Below are 23,689 nucleotides of genomic sequence, written 5' to 3' on the forward strand. Positions count from 1 at the left end.
TTCTCAACAGAATGTCTTCAGGGAACCAGCCTCACTGCTGACAGAGTCTAGCACCCCCAAGTCAGAAGAGCCCTGGGTTTCCTTGGAAGGAGCCAGCCACAGCTAGACAGCCTCAGATGTCTCATTGTCCCTTCACTGTGTATTTGCATTGATACCTCAATTGTCTGGCTAATCTTTCTGAGGAGGCAGCCACATCTATCTAGTTACTAACAATAATATTGGTGACAACAGTGGCTCACATTTATTTACCTAGCACTGTGTGTCCTCTGAGGTTTAGCAGAGTTGCGTTCTGTGAACCTGTTTGTTGGTATTGGCGCAATTTGTGTACCATAAACCTAGCAGGATCCATCTGCCCCTGCATGTCCCTACTCCACAGCTGCGCCAATTATCACTAAGATTACATCAATTAAGAGGGAACCGTGTTCTGATTCCTCCTCCTTGAAATTGTTCTTCCTTTACCTTCCTAAATATGCCCTGCAAGCAGAAATAGGGATCTCCACACCTATCCTCTCCCTAGCTTGCAGGTTCTTGGAATCCCTGTGACTCTCTGATCCATTTCTTTGTTGGATTTCTGTGGCTGGGAAGCAAGCTGCCCTGACAAGTGGTTTTCCATGGGTCAGCTGTACCCAGCTCCCGGCCTGAGGAGTTAAGCAGAATTCAACATATTAATCACCTTCTCCCCGCCCCCTTAGACTATCAAGTGCAAGTGTATCATTTGCTCCAGCATCCTTTCTGTGCTGTCAGAGTGAGGCCCAATGGTCAGGAGACCTCTAGCCACCAAGGCTCTGTCATTTCCTTGGTGTCTTTGTCTGAAGCCCTCCATCCTGCCTGCCTGCTTTCCCTTGCCAAGAGCGTCTGCATGCTGAACGCTGCTAGGTATCACGTAAGAAGCATTTTGGCAAAGAGAGTTGGTGAGAGAGGTTTTCTTGGCAACTATAAAAATATGAGTAGTATAAGAAACTACTAAATAAATTTGTGCCACTTCAGCTGGAGAATCTCAACCCTCCTGGAGCAGGGATAGAGGCTTGAAATGAAAAAAAAATTAGAAGGCTCAACTGTCAGCTTGATGGATCATTTATTTGATGGTCAATAAGGAAATGTATGATCTGTACACTGTGGATGTTCATCAAACTCATTGTCTTCTATCTTTGTCCAGAGAGGCAATGAGTGTTTTGTACATTTTCTTCCAGCCATAAGACAAGGCAAGGGGAAATCTCTTGGTCCCTCTGCTCAAGTTAAATTGGTCCTGCATATGCCCAGTGGTGAAGGTGGAAACATACTGCCTGCATATTGAGTGCATCTGACACCAGAACTGGATGGAAACTAACACCTGGGCTGGGGGGATTCGTTTGTGAGTCCCTGGCCCTATTTTAAAGGGAGTGTAATAGCCAGACTTGTACAGGGTCATTTTTATGATCATTTCCCAACTTAAATAGCTGTTGGGAAAAATATGGAAGAATAGAAGGAGCCTAAGAGGAGAGTTGGTGATACTTTCAGGTTGGAAATTGTCTTATGGACTTTATTCCTTAGAAAGTAAGTTATTTTACATTCAGCCTCAGAATAATGAGTGTGCATGTTTCATATATTTGTTCCTAATTTGTTCTAATACATCAGCCCCACAAAGCCAGATAAAATGTCACTTCATGAGGTGAAATGGTATAAGGACTTTATTTAATAACTAGGATTTTTTTTTTTTATCAGGGGGCCTCATTTTCATGCTCAAGTTGATTAAGAATACAGGGACATATCATTTACAGCCGTAAATGGTACAGAAACCAAAGAAGAGCTGAAACATGTAAACATGTATTTTAATGACTTCTTCCTGGTTATCAAAAGAATATGTAATTCCCATAAGAAATTTAGAAAACACAAAGCAAAGAAAAATTATTTATAAACATATCACCAAGAAATAGATTTTTAACTTTACCTCTTGTCTTTCCATCTCTCTTTCCCTCCTCTTTTGCTTCCTTCCCTCTATCTCCTAAACAACCATAATTAAGAGAATATTGAAAATACAATTTTTTTACCCTGCTTTTCCGCTTATAATTGTATCAGTCTGTAAACAAATCATGAAATCCTGCAGCCATAAAGGAAAAATTGAAAGACTTGACTATATAAAAATATGAAAGTTACCATAAAGAAAACTTAAAAACAAATTGGGCAATAATATTTGTAATCTATGTAAAAATCACAACTATCAATAATATGTAATGAGCTTCTAAAAAGTAATTAGAAAGATAACTCAGGTTTTAAAATGGGTAAAACATGTGAAAAGGCAAGAGAAGAAATACAAATGGTCATTAAGCATATATTTTTAAAAGCTTAATCTCATTAATAAGAAATGAAGTTAAAACAATGAGATCATTTTCCCTAGCAAATTGGCAAGGATTTAAATCGGATGATTATGTCTGACTTGAATAAGGAAAACAAATGGATGTTCTCGTACACTATTGGTGGGAGTATAAATTGGTGCAACCTTTCTCAGCAATTGTTCAACATCTGTTTAAATTGTAAATATTTATATCCTTTGACACATAGCACTTCTAAAAATCTATCCAAAGTAAACCTTTCTACAAGGCCGCAACTAATGTTCGTTATTATGTGAAGTTGTTAAAAATTGAAAGCCATCTAAGTGTTCATGGAGGGACACCTGGGCGGCTCAGCAGTTAAGCGCCTGCCTTCGGTCCAGGGCATGATCCTGGAGTCCCAGGATCGAGTACCACATTGGGCTCCCTGCATGGAGCCTGCTTCTCCCTCTGCCTGTGTCTCTGTCTCTCTCTCCCCATGTCTCTCATGAATTAATAAATAAATCTTTAAAATAAAATAAATGTTCATGGAGAAGGGACTAGTTAAATTGTGATACACCTTTCTAATGGAATTTTAGATAACCATTACAGAGAATGAGACACATCTATAGGATATAGAAATATGTCCAAAATATTCATTAGATAAGAAAAGCAAATTACTTCATAATATATATTAGTGTAGCATTAAAAAGAAAAGATTTGAAGAGTGTGAGACTGTCATTGTTTTCACCATAATTTTTTCAGGATTGATTGAATTTTACATAATGAAAATATTACTTCTATAATCACAAAAGAAATAATCTCCATAAGATAAAAATTCTGTCATAAGAATTTCTCTACATTTTTAGTCCTTCATAAAATTTTTGCAGTTTCCATAAAATTCTGTCACAATATATACCATAATTTGTTTAACCATTCCCCTATTAATAAATAATTTGGCTTATTTCCAAATTTTTGCTGTTATAGAAGATGCAGCAACAAACATTTTTATAAAATAGAATACTTAAGTTTATGCTTACAAAAGCATCACATCATGTAGCAGAGGTTGAGGGTTAAACCTAGAAAGAATCCAGTAGATGATTTTGATTGTAAAAGGTTAATGTTTTCTCACCCTTTTAAACCTTGACAAGACTAGGGACGGTCCACTTAGAGGCAAAAGAGTTGGGTCCTTGCTTACACAGGCACTCAACTCTGCTACCCACTCTGGCTCTAATTTATCACCAGTATTTGTGGTCCTGGTGTGAAAAAGGTCAGGGATCTTATCCTCAGGATACTCTTCTCATTCCATTCCCTCTCCCCAGGTGAACTCATCCACGCCTGGCTAATGCCTCCCAATTTGTATCTCCGGCCCAGCCTTTCCTCTGAGTTCTAGCCATGTATACTCAGCTGCCTGTAAATGTCTCCACTTGGATGTCCGAAAAAATAGCTCAATATGTCCAAAATAAATTCTGTGAGCCAGAAGACACTCACACCTTCCCTTTTACTGTCTATATCCTTCCATTACTAAATCCTGTTACTTTTCCTCCCAGTAGGTCTCGGTCCATCCAGTTCCCTTTGCCTTACTGCCCCACACTGCTCCAGGCCACCATCATTTGTTTTCTGAACACTTCAGTAGCTTACCAACCTGTTTCCTCAGTTCTCTCGTCGCCCTCTAATCTATTGTCCACATTGTTGCTGGAGGCTCATTGTAAAATCACGAGTTAACACTATCCATCTCCTGTGTATGACCTTTTGATGGTTTCTCTTTCTTCTTGGGCTAAAGACCAGAATTTTGACTGGCCCCTGCCTTATCAGGCTCCTGCTATCTCCTGTCTCCTTTAGGACTCTGAGCCCCTTGTATATTGTTTGGCTCAGAGATGGTCCTTTAAGATTTGTTGGGTGGGTGAATGGCTGAATATCTTGTGTTAGCTAGTATATGAATGGCACTACTGAATTGATGATAAAATCAGATTTTAGGCATTTGCTGTTTCAATGACTTTTCAACATTCTTTTTTTAAGAGAGAAAATGCATGTGGGAGCATGAGGGGGGTGGGGCAGAGGTAGAGAGAGAATCTTAAGCAGGCCCCATGCCCAGAATGGAATCAGTTGGAGCTGATCGAAGCCCATAGGGCTCCATCTCATGACTCTAAGATTGTGACCTGAGCTGAAATCAAGAGTCAGATGCTTAACTGACTAAACCACACAGACATCCCTCAGCATTCTTTTACCAATTTAACAATATCAGTCTTGCCTTGAAAAACTCACAAGCTTATATAAACCTATAGACTCAAAAGACAAGCCAGCCATAAATAGTTTTGTTGTGAAATTATGATCATAGTATTAAATTCATTCTTTTCAGCCACCTCTTCACTTTTACCCACCCATCAGCCTCTCCTTACAAGAGAGCAGTGAATTATCTTCTGAATGTTTGACCATGAGAGATGCATTTGCTGTGCATTCCCCTATTCCTATACATTCAAGGATTGAGGAGAATGCATTGAATTCCCTCTCTGTGCACTAAAAACCAAAGCAAAAATTTTTTTGGTAAAATTTTGATAATGCATTTCGTAGTGATATATACAAAAATGTCCCTTTGTCATAATTCTGTCTTGGGATATTTATTGATTCTCAGTTTTTGTTTCAATTGGGGAAGTCTTCTCAGGATGTAGTCTAGGTATATTCCTCTCAGAAGAATTAGGAGGGTTAAACAGCAATGCAATACCAATATATAAAAGACAGTTTGCCTACTATAGTGAGTTATGAGCCCATGCTTTGGAGTGAGGTGAGCAGAACTGAATTGGAATCCTGGATTTTACCCTTGGGTAACTAAATAAGGTTCTTAGCTATTGTCATACTATTATTTTTATCTACAGAATCTTTTTTCAGGTTCTGGACACCATGCACATATGCATATGAGCAGACAAAAAGCAATACACTTTAAGAGTATATTGACTATATATTTTATAATAACCAATATCAAAGTTATATTTTATTGAAGAATTATTGTCTCTTAGATTCAGATATTAAAATATTTGCAGATGAATTTGTGTCTTGGATTTGCTTCAAAATCTGAAAAAAGATGGATCAGGAAGGGAGTGAATGTATATACAAAACAAGATTGGGCATGCATTGATAGTCACTTATGGTCTGTGATCCACCACAGTTGTTATAGTCTCCGTACTTTTGTGTAGATTTGAAATTTTCCTTGCTTAAAAAAGTTTTAAAATATGTTAAAAATAGTTACTGAATAACCTCTTAGAGTCATTCTTGTTCAAGAAGCCGGCTCTCAACTCACCTTCCTTTATTTCTTTTGGAAGAGTCACTGATTCCAGTGATCTAAGCAGAAAGACTCATGTCATTCTGTTTTATGACTCTTGGAATAGCTTACGGTGAAAACAAAATAAATAGAATTTCTGAATTTCCTTTGTCCTCAACCACTTGAGATGCTTCTCTGAAACCATTATAGGCATTTTAAGTAACTCTGAGTACCCAGCAACAACAATGTATAAAATAACTCCTTCTACCCTTCTGTGCTTGCATGACAAAAGTTATAGCTGTGAAATACCGGTGTTCCATGCACTAATGAATGATGAGCCCATAATTGTGCATTTGGCGTTTTGAGATCTGAGCCTCTGCCCTGTATGAACTTGTAATCTTCATCGTGTAGCCTTGTTAAGTTTGGCTGTTGAGTTACATGTCAGCATTGGAGGCTGAGGAGCTCCAAAACCTGACCTCTGCATATTTCAAAGTCAGAAGGTATAGGGGTTACCTATAGGGTTTACCTATAGGGTTACCTATAGGTATAGGGTTTTTTGCTTTTGCTTTTTTTTTTTTTTTTTTTTAAGTGAAGATAATAATTACCCTTAGAATGGAAGCTGACCATGGCCATGAATGGTTCTGTAACCTTTGGATCTATTTGACTAACCCTGTCAATGTTTTACTCTTTCATCTGGCTGCAAGCCAATGAAAAGTATTATGATTGGGTCCATATTTGCCTTTCCTAAAGTAGTTTCCCTTCTCCGGCTTCACCAAAGTGAAGAGTTTGAACTTACATTTCAGGATTCTTCTTTTTCCCTCTGGAATCCATCTCTAAGGAGTAAAGCACATGACTTTTTATAAGTTTACTTGCTTTGGAACAAGCATCCCAGGGAGGTTTATGAAGCTTCCTTTCTTCCCCTAAAAATAAGATAGGCTCTGAGTTGGCTAGGGCAGCTCACTATTGTCTGTCTGAAATGCTTCTGTTTATTTCATTGGTCAGCACCTTCTGCCAGCACCAAGCTGGAGCTAGGGAGGAGTAAGGCTTAGCTCCAGCTAAAGGGAGACAGGTACACAGAGCCTTCTGGAATACAGTGCAGGGCTCACCATCATAGAGGCATGAATTGGGCACTCTAGGAGCAAAATTGACTATCTGGGGAAATCAGGACAGAACTTAAAGTGAAGGTGTGAGATATTTGGGCTGAAAGCAGAACTGATAGCCTGGGATTATATTCTGCTCTTAATTGAACCCCGTTGGGATCCCAGTTTGGGAGTTTTGTGTGTTAGATCACACCTGGTGTGAAAGCAGCAATGGCATTTCCCTCAGGGCTTGTGCAGTTCTGAAGAATGCCTGAAATTAGGCTGAAATGTCAGGATTCAGTGTCTAAGCTGCCTCTGTGGCCTCAGGCATCCTTGACAGGGATGAGTTGCATCCCCTGTTCTGCTTGGTTCTGTCTTCTGAGCAGTGAGGCCATGTTCTGGGACTTCTCTGTGCAGAGGGCTTGGTGGTGGGTGGCTTACAAAACTGATTGCAGGCACTTATCTCTCCCTGAACAATTCCTACTACCCCTGACAGCAACTGACTAATATACAATGAAACCTCTTACTGGGGATGTTAGTCACTAACTCTCTTGAGCAATCACAGGTCAGTGCTTCAGACCGTTGTGGGTTTCTGTTAGCACTTGTTTCTGTTACCAAAGAAAGTCCTTTATGAGTCCTTAGCAGGCTAACAGCTTCAGGATAATTCAGAAACCCAGTAACCTTGTTTGGCAACATGAGAGAGCATGCTCTGGGCACAGGTCCACACGGGCCTGGACATCTGGGCTAGAACGTGGAGCTGACAGGGGCCGCCCACAGGCTTGGGTCCCCCACAGTCTCACTCTCTCCTGGGTGGCAGACTATAATCTTTAACCTTGGCCACCTCTAATGCATGCCAGCCATCCCCGAGGAGCCGGACAACCCGGCGCTAATAGGGCCTAGGGTCTGCAGCCACTCCTCAAAGAATGGTGGAGAAAGACCTCCCTCTTGGCAGTGGCCTCCCTCCCGTGTAGGTGATCACAGCCATCCCACCCACCACCCTGCATCTTGTGAGTCCACCTTCACATGGGTTTAATGCATCCTGCTTATATTGTGTGGGGCCTGCAGGGTAAGGAAACCGTTTCCACAGATCACAGCTCATTGAAACAGTTGCTTATTGGAAGGTAGGATTTTGTATGGAGCAGAGGAAGGAGGCCAGCTTTGACGTAGAGTGGAAAGGCTTGCTTTCCTGAAATGGGCACTCAGGGACCCAGCACACCTTGGCTTCCACCCCTTCCACCCAGGGAGACTGCTGCCAGGAGCACACGAGCAGAGAGGAAGTCTGGTCTGCAGTCCCACTGCTGCGTGCCAGGAAAACCCTTCTGCTTTAACCTCACTTATCACGGATTCCTAGAAAACAGAACTTTGTTTTTCATTCCTGGGTGTCTCCAGTGACCGCTCTGCATGAGACCTGTGTGGTCAGGCTGTATCAACTCACCAGGCACAGCCTGGGAACTGGTCATGCCAGTTCTGGCATCACCTACCTCCTTGGAGCTGAAACGTGATCCAGGGCTGGACAGATACCAGTCTTTCCCTCGGGCCAAGCAGGCCAACAGAACTTGATTCCCAGAGCAGGGATAGGAACGCAGAGCCACAAGTGTCCCGACATAGCCCCCTGTGGGTGTGAAGCCCCAGAGCAACAGTCCTGTAGCTCCTGTGGAGATGCCCCAGGGATACCATCATGCCTAGGTTTTTCTATGTGGTTAGCCTGTTTACATGGGACCATCATCTAGGAACCATGAGGCAAATGTGGAGAGGTGACCTAAAGTTTTTTCCAAGATAACTCAAAGAATTTTGTTACCTTTGAAGTCTATGCAGAAAGCTTGCTTGGTGTGTTCTCATTACCCACCCCATGAGCGAGCCCATCTGGGTTTGGGGCCTGGCTATCCTACACATTCTGCTCTTTATTTCTTTCAGAGATCTCAAACTGGACAATGTACTGTTGGACCATGAGGGCCACTGTAAGCTGGCAGACTTTGGAATGTGCAAGGAGGGGATCTGTAATGGAGTCACCACAGCCACCTTCTGTGGCACACCTGACTATATTGCTCCAGAGGTGAGTACAGCTTTGCAAATCCTGAGCATTAATGTCACAGGCTGCTTTTGTGTACTAGGGCTCTCTGGGAGTGTTGAAAGCTGACACCTCCGCACTCCCTTATGCCTCATTGGGTGAACGATGGCTGAAAATGTCCTTGGTTCCTATAAATAAGAATTTGAATTAAAAAAATATTTTGTAAACCTTGTAATTGCTTTAGGCATTATCCCCAAATGAGGACAAAGTGTGCTATACTCAACAGCTATTTATTTTCCTCTTTGTCTCTACTCTGTGCTTTGATCCTAGCCCCATTTAGCAGGAGTAAAGAAAAAGATTTTACAGAAAATCTGTAAAAGTTCCCCAGTCTTTCCCATGTGAATGAGTGAGCCCAGGCCCCTCCTTCCTCTGCAGGGACACAGTGCCAAAACCCTCTCTGTTTTGGATCTGCACACGCCATTACCTTGGCCGAAACAGGCCATACATGTTTGATCACCTTGATGAAGAGTCCTCTGAATGGAACCACAGAAAAAAACAGCACTCCAGAGATAAGATGAAACATATTTTCTAATCCATCATTTTCCCTAGTCATTCAGGCCACATTCATTAATCAGATGTGCAAAGCACATCTCACACTACCCCCTTTGCACAGATCCTCCAGGAAATGCTCTACGGACCTGCAGTAGATTGGTGGGCCATGGGAGTTTTGCTCTACGAGATGCTCTGTGGTCATGCACCCTTTGAGGCGGAGAACGAAGATGACCTCTTTGAGGCCATACTGAATGATGAAGTGGTCTACCCTACATGGCTCCACGATGATGCCACAGGGATCCTGAAATCTGTAAGTCTGACTTACCTAGCCAGCGTCCAGCCTACTGCAAACCAGCTGACTGTGTGTACTCCTTGTGTTCTTTCAATACCTTGAGCTGGTAAGCTGCCAGCGCTCACTGCAATATCTGTTTTAATCTGCAGAATCAAAGAACCAGAGTTCTCTTAGAATGTTTTCCTCTGTTATGCAGTAGTTCTTTCTGGGCTAACTGTGAGCAGTTGATATGTTGTTTACCAAATATCAAGTATTTATAGTACTTGTGGCTTTAGCATAAGTGAAGTGATGCACCCCCTTTATACAGTCAGGACATGCCATGGGATTGGATCATGTTAATGCCATTCCTGGTTTGTTAGGATATTGACTAGGTTTCTGGGATGAAGGGATCTTTCCGTTACTGCTGGGTGAGGCCAGGAGAAATTTTCTAAACTTCTGCAGATCCCTTTTGTGTCCATATTATTATAATGAGTAATAAGTGAGGTGCCAGGCCCAGGATTCAAGTACAGTGAGGTTAATGTATGATGAAAAGTCTTTTTTGCATGCACATAAGGTACTGTGCTAGAAGCCTTATTTTGAAGTGAGGAGGAAACATAGATTTGATGCCATTAATGTTGAAAATTTAAAAAGCACATGTAATCTGTATCATTCCTGTGACCACATTAGTTGAATTCACAAATCATGTATTTTCACCTACCAGATACACAGGGGAATACAGATGGATAAAAGGTCAATTCTTCAAGTAGGGAAAAATCGGAGCAATCCATTCTCTGTTGGATAGTTTCTATGGAATAAGAATTGCTTTCCTCAAGTTCTATCCTTTTCAGTGATTTGAAACAAAAAACTAAACTTGGAAAATATTGGCTATCTTGTTGAGAGATTTATCTCTCATTAGAAATCTTCAGTCAGGGGACCCCTGGGTGGCTCAGCGGTTTAGTGCTGCCTTCAGCCCAGGACGTGATCCTGGAGTCCCGGGATCGAGTCCCACATCAGGTTCCTGCATGGAGCCTGCTTCTTCTCTGTCTGTGTCTCTGCCAGCCACCACCCCCCTTTGTGTCTCTCATAAATAAATAAATAAAATCTTTAGAAAAAAGAAATCTTCAGTCATATAATCAGTGCCATTTCAAGAACATTTTGTATGCAGGTCACTGTGTACAGGGGTGAAAAATGAAATAATAAAAAAAATAATAATAAAAGTGAAATAATTATAAAAATCCTTCTCGGGCAAATATTGCCAAAGTGAATTGTAATTGGCAACTTGATTCTCAAGGTTAGGTGCCAGGGCTCTCCTAATAGTGAGAAAACACTAATCTCATATAGAAATAAGAGTGAAGTCACTTTGGATTCTACCAAATGTCTCCTATCTAGTATGTTTTCATAAGAAAAACTGATTTGTATAGTTGGTAGAAGTTTTAGACTAAGGAAACAAAGACTCTGGCTTTTATAATCATGAATAAAAGACGGAGGAGGGCTTGTCTTTGTGAATTCATGCCCTGAAGTGTCTTAACTTCTGGAAGGGAACTGTACTCACCTAGGTTGACCCCAGCTAACTCTGATTACCTAAGCTACTTTAACACAACCTAATCATGCTACAGAATCAGGCTTACTTTGCATTATTACTTTCCTAGTACCGTGGTCCATTATCTGGCTCTTAAGGCATGCTAACCCCCTGTGGCCGACAACCACCACCATCGTTATATTCATGGTTTTCCGTGGTGCACATATTTAGTTCAATTACTGTAGCTGATTTAGCATTTTTAATATTTAAAGGAAAGACCTCGGAGTCTATAATTCCAATGAAAATACTAGTTCAAACGATTAAGAAATGTGCATTATTGGCTTGGTATATAAATGTCATTATGCTTGCTACCATGAAGGCTTGCTACCATAAAACTCAGTCTGCCCCTCCAGAAACTTTAATGTTCTCTGTGTAGGGTTAACAATCCAGTTAAGCATTTCTCTGATAAATATCTCCTATCTTTTGTCTGGATCCAGTGGAAATCTTGAGGTCACCTCATCCTTTGTGTTGGACATCACTCACATCTATTTCTCTTGATCTTTTTTCTTCAAAATTTTAAAAGTCCTTGACCTTCTTCTAGTATTTCAGAATCTTCTTGAGGGAGCTTTCCCCAACTAAATCTGGGACCTAGATCTTACCCCCCCACCCCCCACATAATTCCTATAAAACCTTGAACTGGTACTAAGCAAGATTAAGTCCATATGGAACTATTAAGATGGTTTCTTCTTAACCAGATAAATCCAATTACTATGAACTATATCTTTGATGTATAAAAATATATTTTTGGTAACTAGAATATTTGTGATTCAGTAATATCCTCCCTCTACAATCTTTGTTCTAAGAGAAAACAAAGCCTTTCTCTGGTGCTTAAAGAGAATCTCATCTTCATTGAAGACCAAGTTTTCTCTCTCCTTGCAGATTTACTTCTGGGAAGCTCTTCACTTCCCTTTATTTTTCTTTTAGACATTAGTTGCTCAGCTGGGTAGAGACAGCATTCTGATATCATGATCTGTCATTGACCTTGTACTGATTTTCCTAAGTGGTATTCTATGTTCTTGGTGAGGTGTCTCCCCAAAGGAAGGAGCACGGGCCTCACTTGATGACAGGTTTACCTCCCAGCTCTATTCTATTTTGGCTCAATGACCTTGGTGAGCTACCACACCCCTCTGAATCTCAGTGTCCTTGCTTACAAAATCAAGGTAATAAAATCCATGTCATAAGATTATTGTCCAGAACACCATGAGGATTCTATTTCGTCTTCCTTCAAGGAGCATCCCTTAAAAGTGATTTTCTGCACAACACTTGGTATCAGATAATATTACTAAAAAGCATTCACCCAGAGGATTTCTGGGGCAGTTTTGTACAATTCAGCCTCTGTGCCTAAAAATAAAAAACCTAAATACCAGAGCTAAGGAAATTCAGCTATTCTCTGCAGAGGGCTAAGACATTTAAATGGAAGTGTGATCAAGGAAAAGAAAGAAAACAGTTAAGAGCACTCAGGATATGAGGAGAAACACCAGAAAGGAAAGGCTTCATCTGGATGTGGAGGTGCGAATGTGGAGGTGAAGAAACTGCCTCCACAGAAGAGCTGTCCAAGGCAAATCTTGGCTCTTTCACTCACTGGCTGTGTTACCTTGGGCACATAGCATAATTTTGCCGTGCCTCAGTTTCCTTATCTGTACAACTGGGGCATGAGATAGTGTGTGAGGAATATTTGGAACAATGTTTAGCAGAGTAGATGCTCAGGAGGTAGCCACTATCATCATCAATGAGAGCTGGGTGCATGAAAGGATCTTTAGACTCTTTGTCCTTTTCTTTGAAAAGTGATTACTTTGTGTTTGTATTAAGAAAGCGTAAGGTATCAAGTCACATTTATAAACCATTTGGGCTGCTTTCTGGCTTTAATTGCAACTTGATTTAATTAGACCAATGTAGTGTTTTATTGCTGGAAGAAACCTTAGAGATTGTCCATTCCAATCCCCTCATTTTATAGGTAAGGAAACTGAGGCCCAGAGAAATTGTGACTTGCCAAAGGCCATTCAGCACACTGGTTTAATCAAACAAACTAGATCTCTTGTGCATTTTTCATAGAAATGTAAAATGGTGCAGCCACTGTGGAAAACAGTATGGCAGGCAGTTCCCAAAAAAATTAAACATTAAATTACTACATGGTCTAGCAATTCCATTTCTGGATATATTGCCAGAAGAATTGAAAGCAAAGACTTGAAGAGATATTTGTACTAGTCTTCATGGCAGCATTATTCACAATACCTGAAAGGTGGAAACAATCCAAGTGTTTATCAACAGATGAATGGATAAATAAAATGTGGTGTATGCATACAATGGATTATTATTCATCCTTAAAAAGGAAGGAAATTTTGATACATGTTACAATGTGGATGAACTTTGAAGGAATGCCTAATGAAATAAGCCAAACCCAAAAGGACAAATATATAATTCCATTATATGAGGTACCTAGAATGTCAAATTTATAGACAAAAACGCAAAATGGTGTTTGCCAGGGACTAGAGGAGGGGGTAGAGAATTAGTGTTTAAGGGGTATGGAGTTTAAGTTTTGGAGGATAGAAAAAGTTCTGGAGATGGATGGTGGTGATGGTTACACAACAGTGTGAATGTACTTGATGCTACTGCACTATACACTTAAAAATGGTCAAAGAGGTAAATGTTGCATGCTATATATTATGCCACAATTTTTTTAAAAAAAGAGAAAAACCTCAAAGCTATGGGATCAGAACCCAGATTTTCTTAACCTCCAGCCAGGGTTCTAAGCTAGACTACATCTGGCCATTCCCCATTTTTCTTCTACTTCCAATGGGAAGAATATGGGCACAGACATGGCTAGGGTAGAGGCTGAAGAATAAAAGGAGGTTGGAGGATGGGGCTTAGAGCCCACTAAGGTTCAAGGGGTGACATTGAAAGAGGATTCAATGAGTAGATTAGGAAGGAATGACTTCAGGTTGTATAAACAAGTAAATCTGAAATGTGGCTACTAGTTTTACTTGTGAAATAGGCCAGTGATTTTACAGTATGATCTACCCAGAAATTGATCCCAGTAGTAACTTTTGAGTAGTACTAGCTAAGTAGGAACAAGTAGTCCTAGGCCAGATAACTGAGGGCTTGGGGAATATGTCTGTGTTAGAAGTTAGGTAAGCTGAGACATTTTTAAAGACTCTGAACAAGCCTTCATTTTGTTGTACAATCCCAGTTCAAGGTCAAGTGTATTGCTTTCTTTAAAAATATAGATTTCAAGCTCTTTTCCAGGATTTTGTGCCCCAACCCCCCTGCCCCCCTCCACCCCCCGCCATGATTCTGGGAGCTTGGTGACTTCAAGAGTTCCTAATGTTGGATGTTCACGCCGTTGGATGGAGTCGTGCATGGTCCTAAAAATTGCCAGGAGGTCCTCCATGCTAAGTTTTGGCTTATAATCCTTGTCATCACCCTTAATTTCATAGAGCTTGGTGACTATTAGAAACATATACACAGAATCGCCGGGATAGAAAATCTTTTAAAAGCACTTTGTCTGAATCACTGGTTGATAGATGGAGCTGAGACCAAAAGAGGTGAACCAACCTCACATGGTAGAGGGGAAGGAGCACACACTAGTCTTAGAGTCAGGGGACTTCATTCCACTTCTGCTACTGCTCTTCAGTCTACCTCTGCAAGGCAAGGGCGATGACACCAACAATACCGACTTCAAATGAAGGAGCACACATGAAAGCATTTTCAAAGTGGCACACACAGTACAGGAGTAAGTTATTAGTATTGTTGAGTTATAAGTAATAATTTCATAATGTACTGAATGTGTCATTATCATTCTCTTCTTGAAACAAGGTCCATCAACATCAAGATTACTAAGTGCTAAATAATACATGAGGCTGGGTTCAATTTTTTTTTTCAAGAGAGAGAACTATATTGCATTTTTCCAGCTTTCTATCTAAACCAAAGACACATATGTGTCAGGTTTAAGACGTACACAAAGATCCTGAGAGAGAATCCATTTGAGTAACTCTCTGGCAGTATGGCCAGACTGTAATGAGCCAAAGGTACAGGGCCATGGGGGTTGGAGGAGATAAGACCGAGCATGCAGGACATTGGAGGCTGTGGAAGGAGTGCTAAGATGAGTCGTTGAAGGATTTTGAGCAAGTATGAGGGACAAAACTGTTTTTTCATGTTTAAGAGACCACCCAGAATATTTATAAAGAGATATTGTAGGCCAGACAGAAGCATATGCAGATGAGATATCTAGGACTTTTTTCTTCCCCAGAATAACCCAAGGGTGGTGGAGGGGAGTAGATGAAACAAGTTTGAGCATGTTTCAGCAAGTGTCAAGGCTACATGATGTTTACAAACTTGTGTATATTTGAAAATTCCCATAATAGTAATTTTTTGAGAGAGAATCTCAAGCAGGCTCCATAAACATTGGGCTTGGACCCCAGTGAGGGGTTTGATCTCACGACCCTGAGATGATGATCTGAGCCAAAATCAAGAGTTACTCAACTGACTGAGCCACCTAGGTACCCCAACAGTAAATTTTTTAAATTAACACACGAGTCCATTTTTTTTCGTTTTTTAAAATATATTTATTTTTTATTGGTGTTCAGTTTGCCAACATATAGAATAACACCCAGTGCTCATCCCATCAAGTGCCCCCCTCAGTGCCCGTCACCCAGTCACCCCCACCCCGCGCCCACCTCCCTTTCTACCACCCTTAGTTTGTTTCCCAGAGTTAGGAGTACGAGTCCATTTTATACAAGTTCAAGGTGTATGTGTGTACGTATGTGCCTATGTGTATTTATATGTATGTATACACACACATTATGGACTGTGTAGAAAAAGTGAACTCAGCCTTCATTTAATGAAACAAAGTGATTTAACAATATAAACATGAAAAGAAATAATGTGATCCACATACCAGTTATCTGGCTGACCCAGCTACATCTTTTTTTCCTCCCAGTTTAGTTTTGAATTTATTATGAAATGTTTTCGTAACAATGGATCTGGATCCAACTATGCCTTTTGATCGCTAGTAAGAGTCTCAAGGTCCTGGACTGGGAGTCTACATCATCCTGGTCATTTTTATGTTACAGATAAAGTTTATCAGTACTTTTAGCATAGTTATTCTTCAACATCCATAAACAGTTTTCATACCTTTCTAAGAAGTATTTCTCAACCCCAAGTCGAGTAACTAAGTGTATCTCAAAGAAGGATTTTTTTTTTTTTAACAAAGAACAGTGAAGGAGAGAGCTGTCGCTGGTGAGCTGTGCCCTGAGCTGCTCCCCTGCTGCCCTGTGGGATCTTTCCTGAGGGCTAGGTCCACCCTTTCCCACCAAGGCAGGAAGGGCCAAGATCTCCAAGCCAGCCTTTCACATCCACTCCCTGCACCACTCTCAGTGTGGTGGTCCATCCCTCCTTGGCTTCCTGAGATTTCCTGATGCTCTTTCCTTTGGAACATAAGGTCAGTACTGTTCCTGGAATTGGTGTCTGCCAGATATTTTGGTTGCCTTTTTTTTTTTTTTTTTTTTTGTCCTTCAAAAAGAAATGCTTTCTGAATTCCTTCTTACCTTTTAAAATGGAGGGTGGTATTATCTGTAGAAACTGTTTGGATACCCATTTATATAGCATGCCATAGAGTCATAGATGTTAAGGACCTTGTGGCTTCATGTGGTGTAATAATGTGAGTCCCCTGAATTGGGGATGAGGGGATGTTCTTGTCCCATGTTCCACAGAAAGTCAATGGTTGAACAGAATGGACACCAGTGTCTTACCCAACAGAACTCCCAGCCCAGTGTTCTTTCTCACCCTGGCCTTTCCCATGATCACCTTTATCACCAACCCCAAGATTGTGAACTTTTGAGTTCTCTACATGTGGATGTCCAAACATTTCCTATAGACTCGGAGAGAGGCAGAGGACTTGCTTGTGGAGACACTCCCCTGGGGCACAGAATCATTGGAAAGAGGGAAGCTGGAATATACACAATGTTTAGCCCAAGACTTCTACTTGGGAAAAATTCCTAAATTATTAACCAGTGATCCTTACAACTAAAAATAACCACCACATACCCTCAAAAAACTGCAGTGGGAAAACTATTTTTCTTGCTTGCCCTTTTGTGTCTCATTTCTCATCTTCCCTTTAAATATGTGCATGAAATGCTCACATGTCCATGTTCTAAAAGCAAAACAATCTCACCCATTCACTCTCATAGCTTATAAAAACTGACAACACCCACAGAGGTTAACACAGAAAAGATATATGAAGACACACTGGTGTAAAGGCATTCCCAATTTATGACCTTAAAGATGGTATTTTTTAAAGATTTTATTTATTCATAAGAGACAGACAGAGACAGAGGCAGAGAGAGAAGCAGACTCCCTGCAGGGAGACTGATGCAGGACTTGGTCCTAGGCCCCCGGGATCACAACCTGAGCCAAAGGCAGATGTTCAACCACTGAGCCACCCAGGTACCCCTAAAGATAATTTTTTTAAAATTTTTTTACTTGGTTTTAGAATAATACATGCTATTGGCTGAATTTCCTTAACTGGCACTAAATTATCCCAAAATGCTAATAATCATAACACAGAAGAAAACACAGAGTTTCTTTAGAGTCTCTGTGGTTGTGCTGAGTTTTGCCTTCATGTAGCTCCAGAGAGAGAGTTGGAGAAGGCTTCACAAATGCAAGGAGCCTAAGAAGGTGGCCTCTCAGTGAGGTGAATTTCTTTTGTGCTAAATCATCCCCTGTGAGGGATCACGAGGCTCAGTGCTGACTCAGGTGAAGTCAGTGCCCTTTTCCCTGAGCTCACACAGGTGGCCAGGTTAAATAAGTGCTGAAAGGAGTTTGGTGAATTCTCCTGAGTCACCTTTGTCAGTTAAGGAAGCATTGTAAACTTGGTATTAGAGGGAGATTACAGAGTGCTTTTGTTCCTATGCTTTATAGAAGCTAACGTGTGTGTGTGTGTGTGTGTGTGTGTGTGTGTGTGTGTGTACTTGTGTGGGTTTATCTGTCATCACACGTCTCAGATTTCATCATCTATGCCTCGTCTGCAGGAATCTTGTCTACCTCTGTGCACAAAGGGGGAATCACAATTAATGCTGGGATCTTTCTTAGCCATGAGTGTGTCCCACATCTGTCACCAGGCAGTTAGTGAGAGCAGCATTGAATTTGACCCCCTTCATTTCCCACTCTCCTCCTGGCAGAGGTTGGGATGCTCAAGGGAGGTGGTCAGCCAGAAGGAGGCTGAGGAAGTAGAAGAAAAACTGGGACCAGATTAAGGTAGAGGATCCAACTCTGGATCATTAGAACTGATTTTTCAGACACTGTGATGAGTAAAATTCAAAAGAAATTTACTGAAAGATCCTTTAGCAAGAGATATGGTTAACATGTGGCCAGGCAGCCCTTTAGCAGAGCTGGAGTTCCCATATGAGGAAATGGAGCTGCTCCACAGGCCTCTTATTGAAACTGCTAGTGCAATTAAAACCTTTCAGAAATGAACCATTTCCTTACACATTGATCTTCCCATTGACTGTTTATTTCGCATTTTTAAAATCAAGTTTTATGAAAGTTAGCATTCTCAGCTTCCCTCCCCCTTATTTTAGCTTATAAGTTTCCTAATGTCTTATTTGTGGCCAGCAGTGTGAAGGATGATTCTTCTTCTTCTTCTTCTTCTTCTTCTTCTTCTTCTTCTTCCTCTTCTTCAACGGAGTACTAATACCACTTGCCTCTTTAATCTATATCTTCAACGGAGTACTAATACCACTTGCCTCTTTAATCTATATCTCAGCCAGGAAGATAAAGATATCAGAAATTTTGTAAAATGAGCATGGAACCTTTTTTTTTCTGTGTGGCAATTTGCTAACTGAAACCTGTGGGTCAGAGAGCTTTTTGTTTTAAGCTGGAAAAATTCTTGTGAATGGAACTAGTATACTTTGTTTTCTCTCATGTGTCCTTTTCAACTATCAAAGATCAATAATTTTTAGCAGGTGATGGTTAGGTTTGGTTTGGACACCAAAGATAATGTGTGTCCTAGATAAAGAAGAGTATTAGCCTGGGTTTCATCAGGAGGAAATAAAAGGCATTGTATAGTGTCCTCTGGAGGACCCTTGTCTGACTTGCTTCCTTTAAATAGCTACATCTAGGAGGATTACAACTGAACTAAGACATAGTTTAGGCCTGTGGAGTGGCCACAGTGAGTAGAGCTTTCTTTTCCTTTAACACTTGGGAAAGCAGTGAAACATACCTCATCAGTCAGAGCTGCTTGAGACCCATGTGCTAGGTATAAAACCATATCGGCCAACAGCGTGGGTGTTGGCAGGAGTACCTGACCTTGGGATTCTATCTCTGAGAATCACCTGTGACCTCTGCCTTTTTCTTTCTTTTAAATATTTTATTCATTTATTCATGAAAGACATAGAGAGAGGCAGAGACATAGGCAGAGGGAGAAGCAGGCTCCCCAGTGGGAGCCTGATGCAGGACTCGATCCCAGGACCCCAGGATCACGACCTGGGATCATGACCTGAGCCAAAGGCAGACACTCAACCACTGAGCCACCCAGGTGCCCTGACCTCTACCTTTTTCTAAACCACATTGTCCTATGACTTAGGATTCAGGGGAAGCTATAATGATTATAAAACACAGGAAAATTAGAGTGTTAAGAGCACTGAAAAGGAATGAAGTAGATGCCCATAGAAAGGCTGCTTTCTATGGGTTCCAATCACTGATAGCATGAAAAACAGAGCCAACACACCCACTACAGATTTTAGCACTGTTTCTGCCCCGCTGCAGGAACAGCATTTATTGTACTAACTTTCATGAGGAGAAAATAAAATACACCATATACCATGTCTCTGGAGCTACTTTTGGAATATTATATGGAAGTTAGTTATAAGTAACTTATCAGTAAGATGTTGATCCATTTGAGTATTTTCAAATATACTCATATATTCATGTGCCTCCTTCTTCAGTGACTAGCCCAAGGAGATTAGCTTGCAAATTTGTTTCACTTTACTTTTTATAAAGACAAGTCTAGTTGAGACCCAAGGAAAATGTGGCTTCTCTAGCTGAAGGAAGAGGTACAGTCATCTTCAAAATGTCAGTTCTTCAGGACGCCTGGGTAGCTCAGCCATGGAGTATCTGCCTTCAGCTCAGGGTGTGATCCTGGGATCCAGGATTAAGTCCCACATTGGGCTCCCTTCAGGGAGCCTGTTTCTCCTTCTGCCTTTGTCTTTGCCTCTCTCTCTCTCTCTTTCTCGTGTGCTGTGTGTCTCTCATGAATAAATAAATAAATCTTACAAAAAAATGTTAGTTCTTCTCTCCCAGAATGTTAATGATAAATTTGAAAAGAGACAAAAGAGGATAAGATTGCGGACTCTTGATAATAGCATAGTCCGTGCAGGGCTTTGGTCTCCCTTCCTACCGGACACCAGATAGGTCCTTGGCATCCTTGAAATTCTTCTTCTAATGTTTCTAAGAAGACAGTTGTGCTCCTCCTGGGAAAGCCCTTTCTATCACTTAACAGAATTGAGTATTAAACTTATTTTAATTGTCTTTAGAAGCTTATATATATTCCCTTAACTCCCACTCCCAAAACATATTTCTTTTATTTAGAACTGCCTCGTACTGCCAACACTTCTGGTATTTGAAAATGTCAACAGTGCCCTTCTATCTTTTTTCTCCAATATAGAGACCCTCAGTTGTTTAAAGCAAGGTAGTCAGATAAAAGGATTCTTTTGGTTCTTTTCAAGACCGTTTGTTTTCTCATCCCTCTCTTTGTACCTATTGGCTGTGCATTCTCATTCAACTGAAGTCCTGAATGTCATCCCAAGATTCCTCCTGACCTGGCAGTCCACACTGTTTTTTTTTGTTTTTTGTTTTTTTTTCTAATCTAGAATCCAAATGAATCATTGAAAACTAAGGCTTCTAGTACCGGATAGGCCTGGGTTTGAATCCCAGCTTCACTACTCCCAAACTAAAGACAGGTTACAGAGTGGACTCTTCCTCAGTTTTCCAATCTGTAAAATGGGAATAATAATCAGGGTCACTATAAATATTATACAGAACAAATTTGAAACACCTAAGTCAATACCTGCTCTAGCACAAGAAAAGAAATAAATATATATATATATATATATATATATATATATATATATATCAGTAGTAATGGCTACCACTTATTACGCTATAGCACTTATAAAACTATATACCATTTTTTAATTGAAGTATAGTTAATATGCCATATTATGTTAGTTTCAGGTCTACAACATAATGATTCCACAATTAGATACATTATGAAATGGTCACTACAATAAAAATAGTTACCAATTTGCCACCATACAAAACTATTACAACATTATTGACCATTCCTTATGTTAAACTTTTTACCCAGTGACTTATTTATAATTGGAAGTTTATACCTCTTAATTCCTTTCACCTGCTTTGCCTATTCCCCACCACCACAACCACCACCACCACTGGCAACTATCCATTTTTTTCTCTGTATTTAGGAGTCTGTCTCTGTTTTGTTGTTCTATATTCCACATGTAAGTGTAATCATACAGTATCTGTTTGACTTACACTTAGCATAATACTTTCCAGGTCCATCCATGTTGTCACTAATGGCAACATCTCATTACTTTTGATGGTTGAGTGATACTCCATTGTACATGTACATATATACCGCATCTTCTTTATCCGTTCATCTATCAATGGACACTTGGGTTGTTTCCAAACCTTGGCTCTTGCCAAAAAATGCTGCAATAAACAGAGATGCATATATCTTTTCAAATTAGTGTTTTTGTTTTCTTTGGGTAAATACCCAGAGGTGGGATTACTGGATTATACAATATTCCTATTTTTAATTTTTTGAGGAACTGCCATTACTGTTTTCCATAGTGGCTACACCAATTTACATTCCCACCAAGAGTGCACAAGGGTTCGTTTTTCTCTACATCCTTGCCAACACTTGTTGTTTCTTGCCTTTTTGACGTTAGCCATTCTGACAGGTGTGAGGTGATAGCTCATTATGGTTTTGATTTGCATTTCCCTGATGATGAGTGGTGATGTACATCTTTTCATAGTCCATTTGGTCATCTGTATGTTTTCTTTGGGAAAATTTCTATTCAGATCCTCTGATAATTTTTTAAATCAGATAGTTGGTTTTTTTGTGTGTCAAAGTGGTTTCTATATTTTGGATATTAACCCCTTATTGAAGATACCATTTGTAAATATCTTCTCCCTTTCAGTAGGCTGCCTTTTCATTTGTTGATGGTTTCCTTCACTGTGCAAAAGCTTTTTTATTTTGGTGCATGCCAATAGTTTATTTTTCCTTTTGTTTCCCTTGCCTGAAGAAACATATCGATGAATATGTTGCTAAGGCCAATGTCCAAGAGATTACTACCTATGTTTTCTTCTAGGAGTTTTATGGTTTCAGGTCTCACATTTAGGTCTTTAGTCCATTTTGAGTTTATTTTTATGTGTGGTTTAAGAAAGTGGTCTAGTTTCATTCTTTTGCACATTAGTTGTCTAGTTTTCCCAGCACCATTTATTGAAGAGACTTTGTATATCATGCCTCTTTTGTCATAAATTCACCATATAAATGTGGATTTATTTCTGGGTTCTCTATTCTGTTCCATTGATCTATGTGTCTATTTATATGCCAGTACTATCCTGTTTTGATTACTGCAGATTTTTAGTATAATTTTATTTTTTAATTTTTTAAAAAGATTTTTTTGTTTGAAAGAGAGAGAGAGCATCAGCAGGAGGGAAGATCAGAGGGAGAGGAAGAGGGAGAGGCAGATTCCCTGCTGAACAGAGAACCTGATTAGGGGCCCAATCCCAGGACCCAGGGATTATGATCTGAGCCAAAGTCAGACACTTAACCAACTGAGCCACCCAGGTGCCCCTGCAGTATTATTTTAAATCTGGGATTGTGATACCTCCATCGTTGTTCTTATGTCTCAAAATCGCTTTGACTATTGGTAGTCTTTTGTGTCCATACAGATTTAAGGATTATTTGATGACACAAATAAATGGAAAGATACAACATGCTCATGGATTAGAAGAATTAGTGTTGTTAAAATGTCCATACTACCCAAAGCAATCTACAGATTGAATGTAATCTCTATCAAAATACCAATATTATTCTTCACAAAACTGGAACAAATAGTCCTAAAATTCGTACTATTCTTTTTTTCCACACCCACACCTGCTCTCTGCCCAAATCAGTATGGTTCTGGATCCCTGTGTACTTTGGGAGTGGCAAGGTGGTCTATTACCATAGGCATGCAGATTACTAGTTCCAGCCCTGCCTAGTAAATTTCACTCAGACCCAATCTGAGCAAGCTAGAACATCTCTTCTTCTCTTGGCTCTTCCAATATTCCATGGTAACACTATTCTGTATAATAATCTGTCCTTGAGAAGATTAGTTTCCCCAGATACATCCATTGTGTATCCTTCCACCAGCCCCCAAACCCCAACCCAGCCCTAGTGTGGGTTGTTGTCGGCCTCATCTTAGGTTTAAATATCTGTCTCTACCCTCTTCTATGGAAAAGTGATTTAGCAATCCTAAGTCCAAGCCCTGGTTTCTTTCTCCTCCCCTGATGCCCCATCAACTAACTCACATGCCTCCCTTTGTCCCTTTGACCCCTGCTCTGGGCTGGCTGGTACTGCTGGGATGGGTCATTCC

At 40.4% G+C, this 23,689-nt stretch overlaps 1 protein-coding gene and 1 long non-coding RNA gene across 2 annotated transcripts in view; one reads left to right on the forward strand and one right to left on the reverse strand.

Moving 5' to 3' along the window:
* Positions 1-23,689, forward strand: part of PRKCH (protein kinase C eta) — a 233,543-nt gene that overhangs the window by 187,573 nt on the left and 22,281 nt on the right. The window contains exons 11-12 of the mRNA XM_072838846.1: positions 8,535-8,673; positions 9,302-9,490. Coding sequence (XP_072694947.1) covers positions 8,535-8,673; positions 9,302-9,490 — 328 coding nt within the window. The remainder of the gene's footprint in view (positions 1-8,534; positions 8,674-9,301; positions 9,491-23,689) is intronic.
* LOC140640065 (uncharacterized) lies at positions 19,871-23,371 on the reverse strand. Its single transcript, XR_012036727.1, has 2 exons — positions 21,579-23,371; positions 19,871-21,016 (listed from the first exon to the last, which is right to left on the reverse strand). It is a non-coding gene; the product is annotated as an uncharacterized lncRNA (long non-coding RNA).

The sequence above is a fragment of the Canis lupus genome, chromosome 9 (assembly GCF_048164855.1).
Source record: "Canis lupus baileyi chromosome 9, mCanLup2.hap1, whole genome shotgun sequence".
Classification (NCBI taxonomy): domain Eukaryota; kingdom Metazoa; phylum Chordata; class Mammalia; order Carnivora; family Canidae; genus Canis; species Canis lupus.